This window comes from Phaethon aethereus, assembly GCF_964289735.1.
Source record: "Phaethon aethereus genome assembly, chromosome: 9".
Lineage (NCBI taxonomy): Eukaryota > Metazoa > Chordata > Aves > Phaethontiformes > Phaethontidae > Phaethon > Phaethon aethereus.
In genome coordinates, this window is record NC_138585.1 from 827646 (window position 1) to 839437 (window position 11792).

At 52.5% G+C, this 11792-nt stretch overlaps 1 protein-coding gene across 1 annotated transcript; it reads left to right on the forward strand.

Moving 5' to 3' along the window:
• Window positions 1–7471: 7471 nt before the first annotated feature.
• On the forward strand, window positions 7472–9646 carry LOC309407884 (aquaporin-12-like; the record flags this gene model as incomplete). Its single annotated transcript, XM_082003543.1, has 3 exons — window positions 7472–8078; window positions 8553–8669; window positions 9116–9646. 3 exons carry the CDS (start codon window positions 7472–7474, stop codon window positions 9295–9297), a joined length of 906 nt encoding a protein of 301 aa, XP_081859669.1. The 3' UTR covers window positions 9298–9646.
• Window positions 9647–11792: the final 2146 nt, after the last annotated feature.

Genomic DNA, 11792 nt, shown 5'->3' on the forward strand with positions numbered 1-11792 from the left:
TCATTCCAGGCAAGTAAATCTAGATGCATTTCCCAGGCAATGTGTATTAGAAGCCATGGGCACTAAACACTGTAACGGCGATGCCCCCGGCTCCCTGATCAAATGAGTAGCGAGGATGCTTGGCTGAGAAAAACAACCCGTTTTACTGATGATTCCTTCTTTGTCCGTTGCTGGCAATGGACTTTGCGAAACTCCTTGTGCCAGAGTTAAACTGGGAGCTTTTCTTTATTTTTTTTCTTTCTTTTTTTGATGGCACAATCTAGACAGTAAGATAACTTGCGATAAATTTAATCTTTTTAAAATAGAAAAACAAGAAATCATAGGTAATTTTAACTTATTAGTTCACTTTTATTGATGAATGAGAATGGTTTAAAACATGTATTACAAAATTTGTCCAATTTAGTTTACTTTAGGAGATGATTTCCAAACTTTCAGCCATCCTAGCACACAACAATTGGCCCAATCCAGAAGTTACCAAAACGTATTTCGGCACTTGCTGTGTGACCTGGAAAGATGTTTAGCTCTGAGGTTGAGAAGTGTCCATGTCTCCCCTTCCCCATCCAGCAGCTTTGTTGTTACGTGGTGAGGTTTCTCACTCCCCCGCTGCCAGAAATTAGGGTCAGAGATGGAGCTGGCAGAAGAGGAGAGCCACGAGAAGGTTGCCACGCTGTGCTTTTGTGTCTTAGTGGGTCGGGCATCGCTTTTCTAACGATGTCAGCCGGATGAGTCTGCAGGATTAAGAAATGCAAGCTGTGTGTTGGGTTTTTTTTGTTTTTGGTTTTGTGTTTGTTTTCCCTGATGGGAGCAGATTAATGTCCTTAAGACATCCCTTTAAGGGCTGTTCAACTCTGCTGTATCACTAGGTCTCACAGATGGAGACCAGCCGGAGTTTGAGTAGATGATGATAAGGGAAGGACTGCATCTGGAAGTGCTGGGACTCCCATACGTCTCGCTCGCTCTCGGGTGCCAGCGTAAGATCCTGAGTCAGGATCAAGTACGCGTGCGATAACGTATGAAGTGTGACGTACGGTGGTGCGGTTAGTTGGGTGTACGGAGCTGGGCAGCTTGCGGCTGAGGTGCAAGTGTGCAGCGAACGTGTGACTCCTGGGATACTGTTGTTACCGTAGGATAAACAGGACTTCTCGTTCAAAGCAACCATGGCGCTGGGAATGTGCACTTTGACCTGCCTTAGGTGTTAACGAGACTAATTGTAGGCTTCCCCCCGGCTCTCTGGCGCAGGGGGGTGCAAAGGTGGGGCTGGAGGCTGGGTCCCTTTGTCAGGCGGGATGGTGGGTGGGCTGGGGAGGGAGCAAGAACGTTGTTAATGGTCTCTCCAGCTGGAGTTGAATAAATAAACGTCTGATCTGTTTTTCCCCTCTGTTCCTCACGCTGTCAATGGAAGTGGAAGTAGGTGCAAGCTTTCTTTTTATTTTTTTAACTGTCTTCAGATTTTAATGTTGCCTTTTGTGTAATTTAATCCCATTATGTTATTTAATTGTTACTGCAATATTAACTACTGTATTTGTTGACTTTGTTTAATAACTGTTCTTTCAGGGCTAGAAATAAACTTTTAAAAAACATTTGGGTTTTTCCCCCCTTCCCCGTCACGAGTTTATACCTTCTAAGACAAGAGTCGCTGAAAAGAGTACATGTTTAGATGTCTTAGAGATTAACAGAATGTATTTGCGATTTAAGCTTCTTTCGAATGCTTTAATTATGGTGGGTATCATTTTATGCTATACTAGCCTGTCCTGTTTCTTTTAGAATTTTATTACTCATCAGTGTCTGTATCAGCCTCGTGCTAACTGCACGCTTTCCTTGCCGCCGCGCACTGGCAGATGGTTATGCCTCCCGCAAAATGCTCCAGGTCACTGATGGGAGGAGAGCAGCTCTGAAATACCCTTTTCCAGCCCCCGTGGAAGAGAGATCCCTCGCTCTTCTTGTGAAGGGAGCAAAGCAAAGACCAGCCTAGCTCATCACAGTCGCGTCTTCCACCATCCACTCGCCGTAGGGTAGCCTTTTGGTAGTGACTGGGGTGGGACCGACGGACCAGTGAACTGCGGTCGTGGCAATATGATGGTGTTCCAGTAACTATTCCGAACAAGACTGCTTTGTTGCACCGTGAATATCATCCAGTATGCTGCATATAAACATTACGGCACCGGAAACGCAGGGAATGAGCTGCCCTGGTGCCTGCTTGGAAGACGCGTCTCCTGGGTCTGCACTGTCTCCGCTGATCAGCGTTTGACCGGCAGAGCCGAACGGGGCGAGGACGCTGAATGTCGACAGCTCGCCTGCAACTGGGGATGAGATCGATGGTGCCTGTTGGTAGGCTGCAGAGACTCGCTCGTGTTTTCCATCGAAACCACAAAAAAATGCTGTGGCGTGATGGTGTGGCAGTCTAGCTAAAGAAAAAGGACATCGAAACGGATTTACTTTGGGGTTGAGACCAGTTCAGTTGAAATCCAGATGAAGTTTCTGTCTCGGTTGTGAATGTCAAGGACTCATCATGTCGTGTGTTTCCCGTGTGTTATTGGGAAATGATCTCTTCCCCTTTCTTGCATGTTGTACAAGCTTTGCTCATACCACTGACAAAGGGAAATGAAGAAACCACTCGTCTTCAGAAGCCTTTTCAACCAGACATGAGAATGTTGTTTTGCACAAAGCACTGCCTCTTCAGGTTAATTAATTTGATGTAGTATCTTTGTCTTTATACATAATTGACCCTTTACGCATTTAAACTGATGTTCTCTAACACTGCATTTAAGTGATTTTGCATTTAATTTATGGGGGGAGAGGTTGACAAGAGGGGGGAGAAGGAGCTCAGTGGAACTCACTAATTATCTGGATATTGGTACTTGTGCTGCTTGAAGGAGAGCAGGGTTTTGGCTGAATGGGGTTTGCACAAGTTGAAAGTTGCTAGTCCTTGATAAACCCTATTAAGTCTTGTATGAACTTGCTCATCCCTTGCATGTACCTGGCCTAGACGAAAACCAAGAGCAGCGCTATCTTTTTGGATCCGTTTATTCAAGATTGGGTATTTAAAACGTTCTTCAAGATAGTAAAGTCAGAGGGTAAAGATTTCTCCCTTTCAGGGCTGCTCTTTGGTTGCAGTGAGTTTACCACAAAGCTGAGCACAATTATTCAGGCTGCACCAGCAACACACGGGTTAAAACCAGGATGGCTGAAAACTGAGGATCTTCATTTCTAATTAGTGTTTTCGCAGCGATGCCTGAAGAAAAGTGCTGGCTTTCGGTGCAATACGTGTGGCTCGTGTGGCTCGTGCGCGAGCACAGCAGTTGTCTGCAAATGCCTGCTCCCAGGGGTTTGTACAGCTGCATTTTTTCCTGGTTTTATAACGTGCATTTTGCTCTGAAGTTTGTTTTTAATAAAAATAGCCATCCTCAGTCATGTGAGAAAGGTACATGAAAGTGTGCTGAGCTCAGCTGAATTCTTCATGTTGCTCTCCCAGATGTGTGGAGGAAGCAGGTTTTTCCGAGAGCTTTTTTCCCTGCTTTGAACTCCAGCCTAAGGAAGGATTTTTTTTTTTTTCTTGAGGGGGAAAATACCGACAAGCGAGAGCTGCGAATTGCTGACTGTAACTTCTCTACCTGCAGTCTGTTACGAGGGAGGAGGGCAGTGCTGATGCAGCTTCTCACGCTGTCGTTCCCCGATCGCAATGGGGCTACCGCTTTTCCCCGTTCGGCCAGCCAGCCTCTGCAGGGGGAATATCCTCCAGCACACGGTAACTTCATTTCAAACCCCATTTACCTATTGACCTGATCAGTGACATGGCCTGTGGGGAGTGATTTTTTTTTTTTCTTTTTTTCTTCATGGGATTTGCCCACTGGGAAGTTAATGATTGCTCATTCTCTTTAGGATGCTAAAAGGCCACCAGACTTCTGCGTTGGAGAAGACGTGTTGGAGAAGATGTATTGAGAGGAGGGTGGGGCTGGACTAGCAGCCGGTGTGTCTCAATGCGCAGATTATGTCTCAATGCACAGACTCAAGTTTCTGGTGTTTTTTGAAGGGCTTGTGAATGATGAATCTGGCACGCTGTAAGTGCAGATCGATGGAGGAGATGCTGACCTGTGGCTCAGGGTGTCTCCACGGGGTGTTCTGGAGTGGGGGATAGAGAGATGCTCTTTTCCCGTGCTGGGTACAGGGGTGACCTGCCTAGGGACAAGCATCTCCCTTGAATTCAAGGTTTCTAGAGCCGAGGGCGATCCATCTTTGTTATTTTTTTCCTCCCAGCGAATGATTGTTCTAAGGATTCGGGTCTTTTTGCAAAGCCCAATTACCTGGTGGCTCTCCTCAAGCCCTTTCCGTCTGGCTGCCTGTGGGACAAAACCTGCTGCCGGCTTTCTGCTGCCTTGTCGCAGCAGCTGATAAGAGGTGGCTGCTCTTGGAAAGCTCTTGTCCACCTCCTTGCCCGGTAAAATTCTCCTTAAATAACCTTACAACTGTGCTCAGCTGTAGCTATTACCTCTTTGGGGGTGAAAATAGCATGGCGGCAGGGAGCCGGGGTGGTTCTGTTCAGATTTTGTTACACTTCAGTGTTTTTGGAGAGTGTTTATTTTACTTAACTGTGGAAATCCCAGCTTGTTCCTATCCTGTGGCTAAAAAACCCCATTGAAAACCTGCGTTTTAAGCTGTTGTCGTTCTTGACAGCCCTGAAAGCAAATTTGGTTTAGAAAAGACGCTGATGTTCCAGCCATGGAAAAGCGGTTTTCCGTGCGGGTATCTGAATTTTTAGGCTTGTTTCTAGAAGAGCAGCTGTGCAGGGACTCTTGGTTTCACCTTTGCAGTGGACTGAAGACGTTCTGCGGTACAGAGCTTGCAGCGTGCCCCTGCTGCTGCCAGCACTAACGGGAGGTGGGAAACGAGCCGCTTGCCTGTCACTGGCGTTACCGGATCCCGTAATTATCCTCCTAAGCAACAGCTCCCAGCTCCTCTTTCCAGCCCGGGTTCAGCGTCCCACAATTGCAGGATGTGCCGTGGGCATTCTTACAGGCAATGGACGGGAAATAGTTTTTAAAGCGCTCTGAACATTTACTTCTGAAGGCCCGGCTCTTGAAGTGCTTGAGAAGGGGAAGGGGAAAAAATCGGTTCCTGTGGGAAGGAAGAGATGTTGGGATTTTGTTTTTCCAGTTTTACCCCGGGTATCACAGTGTTTTCCATGTCACAGCTGTGTTTGGAGGAAGGGGATGAGAATGCACTTGATTTTTAGGCTTTGGCATTTCTCTTGTAAGAGTAGGTGGGAATTTTACTGGAAGGGGCATGTCTTTAACCCCCTCGCCTTTGTTTTGTTGTTGTTGTTGTTGATCTGGATGGACTCAGCTCAGTGGCTGAGACACTCTCCAGAGGGGACCTGTCACCTCCTGCGTCCCACGAGCCGGCGGCTCCCTGCCAGTGACTTGCTTTGGGTTGGTGTCACTGGCTCCTTGTAGTTTGGTTTCTAAAGGTGGGAGTTTCGGAGGAATAAAAGTAGGAGAGATGGAAAGAAACTAATTGGATGGTGATGTTACATTTTTTTGTGGTCTGTTCTGCAGTGATGAGTAGCTTCGACACGTGAATTTTCATGAGACCAAAAATACAACTTTCATGAGTCTCTTAAAGCATGTTTCACCTTCCTTTATTCAGGCAAGGTCGTTTTCTCATTTGAGGTGAAAGATTCACGCTTATCCTGTCTTCTGGAGGGAGAAATGGGTTAAGAACAGTTGAAGTTACAATACCTTTTCAGGCAGGCCAACCAACCAGGGCGGTTCTGGCTGTCGCAGTGTGGTCCCTCTCCTTGCTTGGGCTTCCCAAGGTTTCCAAAGTGGAAACCTTTCTGTGTGCGGCGATCGCTGGGGACCAGGTACCTTCCCAAAACCACTCTCGGATGGACACCTGGTGATAGTGATGACTGTGGGAATGAAGGTGAAAGGAGGGAGGGTGTTACGAGAGGAGATGCTGAGATGTTCACAGACCTCCCCAAAACGCCCTCCCAAAATGCCATGTTTCTTTTCTGCTGTGGCAAGGGCTGTAAGGGACAGAGGCCGAGCACCTCCCACATCTTCGAAGCGTGCGTTCCTGTTTTTACGGGTTGGTCTGTGTTGCTGTAGCCGGCTGGAACTGTATTAAGTGCCTCATCCCCAGCTCAAGCGTGCTTCAAGCCTGTGTCTCCTGGCAATTTCTTTTATAAATGGTTGGGACGGGGGAAATAAATTGGCATTAATAAAAGCCGTTGCCTCCTTGCATGCGATGGGGCGGTGAGAGGAGCCTGCAAGGGCGCGGGACCGGGCTTTGCCCTGGGCATGGTGTATCCAGCACGGTGGCCCCGGTGCCCAGCAGCTCTTTCGCCGTACGTCCCTCCTCTTGTTCCCGTGATAGCAGAGCACGCCCTGGGCGCGCTGAATCCCTGCAGCATGCCGGTGATGACGGAGATGCTATTCCCGCAGCAGGGATGGGAAACGCGAGCTCAGGGTGGTGTAATTTCTGCTGCAGAGCGACCCAGAGGACACCCAACGAGTTGTTTATGCTCTGTTAACCCTGAGTCCCTGATAACATGACGTTATCCGCCCCATTCCACCCTTCCTGCCATGGCCTCTGCTGCTCCTGTGCTTTCCATCGCTCGCTGTCCACTTTCTTCCTGCAGACCCCAGTGGAGGGAGTCTGGGGGTCCCCAGCGACCTGGTGGGAGCTGGCACAGGGGATGCAACTGCTGGAGCAAACGTATTTCGTCATCTACACTTGCTGTCAGCTCCATTGTGTATTCAAAGGTGTAACCCAACTGTATTTAGAGGTTTAGGTGGCGTGGGTTTCCGAAGTCAGGTAATGACGGCACCCTGGGGTGGTTTTGGTGGAGCTGGGAAGGGTCCTGTCCTCGGTACACGTGTTAGCGGCAGGAGGATGTGAAATGACACCGTCGCTAGAATGCTACCTGCACATCAATGGCACGTGCAATTAGTGCCACCGCCACCAAACGAGGTGAGGTCTTACTCAAGACAGGGATAGGAAGCAGTAAGCAAGATGGGCTTTTAAAATTGGCCAAAGACGGACTTTTCTTTGGGTCAGAGTGGCTCAGCCCTGGAGAAATGTGAACTCCTTGCATGGGTTGCTGGCTTTCAGAGTCCCCCTCACGTCCCAGGCTTTGGGATTGGGGCGTTTTGTGGTGCCAAGTAGAAACGAAATGAAGGTTTTTGCTCCGGGGACCTGCTGCAGGCTCTCAGGTGCGAACGCTGGGGGTTGGAGGCTCCGCAGCCGCAGGGCAGATAGCACCGGGATCCGCTTGCTGGTCCAGCTGCAGGCGGGTCCATCGGCTCCCCGTGGCGGCCGGCATCGCCCTGCAAAGGAGAGGGCGGCACGTGCGGTGTTTCCCAAGCCCGTCACGCTGCGCCACGTTTGCTTACACACGGGTTTATAAAGAGGAGGTGCAGGAGCTTTCTCTGCTGCTCCCAGTCCCTTCCCCACCGGCGCAGCCTTGGCTATGGCTGGCCTGAACGTCTCCGTTGCTTTTTTTTTCCTGGTTGTCGGGGTGTGCGAGGCTCTCAGGCGGATCTCAAAGAGGCTTCTGTCTCCTGGAGCATATGGCTGCCTTGCCAGAGAACTTGCTGGCTCCTTACAGTTGTGCACGAGCTGCCTTGAGCTGAGGATGCTGGTGGAGATCGGCCCGTGGGGTGGTGGCTTTGGCCCAGATGTGGTCCTGACTCTGTTCTTCTTCCTCTTCGCGATTCACGGCGCCTCTTTCGATGGGGCATCTGCCAACCCGACCGTCTCTCTCCAGGAGTTCCTGCTCCGCGAGTCCAACCTCGCCGCAACTGCTGCCAAGCTGCTGGCCCAGGGTGCGGGCACGGGGGTGGGCTGGGCTGTCACCAAGCTCTACTGGTCCTGGGAGCTGACGCCTTTCCACCTCATCCAAAACCTGATAGCGTCGGAGTGCAGCTCCTCCATCCGCACCTCTCTGCGCCACGCCGCCTTTGTGGAAGGCACCTGCTCGTTCCTTTTCCACCTGGTCCTTTACAAGTTGCACCAGAGCCACCCCATGTACCGGGTCCCTGCCCTGGCAGCGGCCGTCACCTTCCTGACCTACACAGGTGAGCAGCACCGGCCTTTCTTTTTCTAAGTCCTTTAGAAAAATACCTAATTTGTGGTGGGAGGAGCGGTCCCTTTTTCCTCTCCTGGGACTGGAGAAATAACGATTATTAAGACGTTTGTTGTCCGCTTACTTTGGGGAATATTTGTTTTGGGTTGGAGACGACAGTTTAGGATATCTAGGCAGCAGGTGGAATGCCAGTGCATGAGAAGCCATAGCTTGCCCCAAGACGGGAAGCCCTTTCTTTGAACCTCCCCTAATGCAACCCCTCGGTCCCGCAAAGCTCAGGGCGGCGAGGGTGGGATTTCCCCGTGTGCTGCTGTTACAGGATCCGAGAGAAGCGGCTGCTGGAGCTGGGCAGCAGCAGAGATGCCCCCGGCAGGCAGGAGGGCTCGCGGGTCTCCCGGCCCAGCTCTCGGTCCGTCCCCCAAAGGAGGCAAGCGAGGCTGACGGCCGTGCTTCTCTTCCCACGCAGCCGGGCCGTTCACGGGGGCCTTCTTCAACCCTGCCCTGGCCGCGGCCACCACCTTCCGCTGCTCGGGGAGCAGCTTTTGGGACTACGTCCAGGTTTACTGGCTGGGGCCCTTCGCAGGTGAGATCTGCCCGGGGGCTACTGGCGGGCAGGGGTTGGCACGGGGGGCAATGGGCAAGACAGAAACGCTGGCCGTGACACCAGCTGTTCCTGGCAAAGGGCTGAACCTGGGTCTTGCCGGTGGCGAGCGACCTTTTCTGTCCCCCTTCCCTGTCACTCCAGTCGTCCGTTTGCTATCCGTCTCTTTAATCCCGTTTCTACGTGGATTGTGGCCCTTTTGGGTCGAAACAAGCCTCGCTACGACACCAAGGACACAACGGTTAAACTCTCCTTAAAGGAATACAGAAAGGGGGTCTCAGATACTCTCAGTGGGGACTTCAGTGGTGCTGAGCGACCCTTTGGTCGCGATGAGGCTTGTGGCAAGGGCCTGAAAACCTCCGCCCGGCCGTGGGGAGGGCGGAGAGGCTCGCGGCAGCGCAGCGAAAAGGTCCGCGCTCTCGTTGCAGGGATGCTCGCCGCCCTCGTGCTGTACCGCGGCAACATCCCGCGGCTCTTCCAGAAAAACCTCCTCTACAGCCGGAAGAGCAAGTACAAGGTACCCAAGGCAAAGGCGGCGGCGCGCGCGGGGGGTGACGAACCGCGGCGGCAGAGGAAAGGGGAGAAGAGCAGCGCCGAGCCTCGCGCCTGAGCCGCGGACGGGGAGTCCCTGCAGCCCCTCTCCTGGGAGTCGGTCTCCCAGCACGGAGGATTTTGCTGCTTGTCCCGCCCGGCATCCGTCCTGCCCGTTCGGTCCTTACCGCGAGGCGTGTGTTTGTTTTTGTTTGTTGTTTTTTTTTTTTAAAGCATCGCAAAGGAATCGGCCAAGCCGGCCTCGCGGGATGTCGGCATCCCCGAGCTCCTTTGGGAATAGTTTTGAAAGTTTCCCTTGGAGAGCTTGAAATGTTTTACGCCCGCTTCACTGGCTCGGTGGGGAAAAAAACCCCAACGCTTTTGCATAAATTGGTGGTTGTCTTGTATTGCCGGGAAGCTTACAGAAAGTCAGGACCATTACGCTGAGCAGGCTTGAGCAACGCCCGGGTTATTGCATCATGCAACACTTGAAATAATCCGACTGGGTCTCTTGCAGCCATAAAAACAAAGCATAAGCCAGTAACCGCCTTGGAAACTTGGGATGAGGAGGAAGCAGGCTTTGATCTTTGGAATTACTGAATATTAGTCAAAAATTGGCGTTCTTTGAGTTAAACTGTGGTCCTTGAATCGCACAGGCTGAACCTGGCGGCTCTTGGAGAGGAATTTAAAATGCTGCAGGGCAAGAGAGTTCACTGGCCACGGGAGACCCTGCTCCTCCGTGGACGCAGCGCGTAGCCTGGGTTTCGTGTGCTGTAGGGCACCAAGAAATGGCGCGCGAAGCGTCTGTGGTTAAAAAACGAGACCCAGGCAGCCGGTACAGAGCCAGTGTGGGTGGGCAAGGGCGTCCTCTCCGTGTCGATGTATGTGAAATATTCCTACAGATAAAATCACGGTTTGTGGAAATAAAAATAAACGTTGTGATTGGCGTTTAGGTGCGTGATGTCGTTCCTGTGAGCTCGGGGGGCTGGGGGGGGAATCAGCCCATCGGATCACGGGAAATGGGAGATGCCGTGGAGTCGTCCAAACCGACTCTGTCCTGCTTGCTCTGGAAGGGGGGTGATTTGGGTGGAAAACCCTGCTTAGGTAAACAGGGCTCCCCTCGGGCAATGTGGGGGCTGGGGCACCCCTTGGGTGCTGCACCCCGGGGGTCTCTCCACGGGGAAGAGCAGGCAACCCCACGCGCAGCGTTCCTGGCGCGGGGCTGCTGGGCACGGCCGGGCACCGAGCTGCTGCCCAGAGGTGTCCCCCGCCGAAAACGGGCGGTTCCTGCATTTTGCAGAAAACATTCAATTTTGCGGGATCTCTCTGGGCAGAAAGTTCCCGAGTTGAATATATTCTTGATGCACCACGGCTTTTCGGAGCAGTCGGCGGGGTGCGTGCTCCGGGGCAGGCTGCGCTTTTTGCGCGAGCGGGCGCGGGGGCACGCGATGCTTTGGTTGTACAAGTGTCCCTGCCTTGGGTCACCGTGGCAGGAGCTTGCGCGGGGAAGATCTGCTCCTACTTACTGAGCTGCACACGGCGAGTAGGGAAGTGGCACCTGATTGAAATCCGGAGGGAAGGTGTCAGGCGCCAGTTTGGTACCCGGACGTGCGGGGCTCCCAGCCCGGGGTGCCAGCCCTGCGCCCCCCCCGTGGGTTTTTGGGCAATGAGGCTGGCTACGCTGCCCGTGGGCTGCCCGTCTCCCTTGCTCCCATGCGGGATTGCCCTCTGGGGCGAACCGGAGACCGCCCAGGAACGCGGAGGGGAGCTGGACCTCTGCAGACCGTGCGACCACACCACATCCCAAGAGGAGAGACGAGGGAAGGGACCAACGCAGCGATACGTGGACGTGCCTCAGAGATGAAACTTTACGGAACAAACAACGCCCCCAAAATGATGCCCCTGCATCGTGCCTGGCCGGATGCTCGGTGCTGCCCAGTGCCTTCCCGGGAAGGGCAGAGGGAACACAGCCCAGCTTTTATCCTGGTGAAACTGTGAGCAGGAGACGGGGCATCTTCGGGTGGAAACCGAAACCTTTGAGGCTCCGCATGGCTGCCCAGGGGAGAGCCTGGGATGCTCGCATCCCCCCGGCAATTTTTTCTGAACCTCTTTTGGTTTGGAAATCGTGCTGAAAATCCTGAGACGGGGCCTTCGTTTGTCCAAACTGATTTGCTGGCTCTGCTTTTGATTTGAGGGTGAGTGTAGGATGTGAAAAGTAAGGTTGGCTAGCCCACCACAACCCATTCTTGTGGTAATTTTCCCCAGGCATAGCGTCGAATATTCCTACAGCCGCTCCAAGCGGTGGGTCGGGACGTCTGGCTGAATTGATGCTCACGAGACGTCTCCCGGACGCGTGGGTATTTAACTGGCAGCCTGACACCGCGGCGTCGGCTCCGGGGCAGATGCTGATCCTATAAACACAGCGTATGAGTGCAGCGTCCGAGGCAGCGTGCAACCACAGAGTCAGGGCAAAAACTGCTGATTTTCTTTTTTTTTTTTTTTTTTAATTCCACCCCCCCCCCCCCCCTGACATTTTCAGATGTTTGAGGTCTGTTTCTTGGGCTGCTGGGGAGA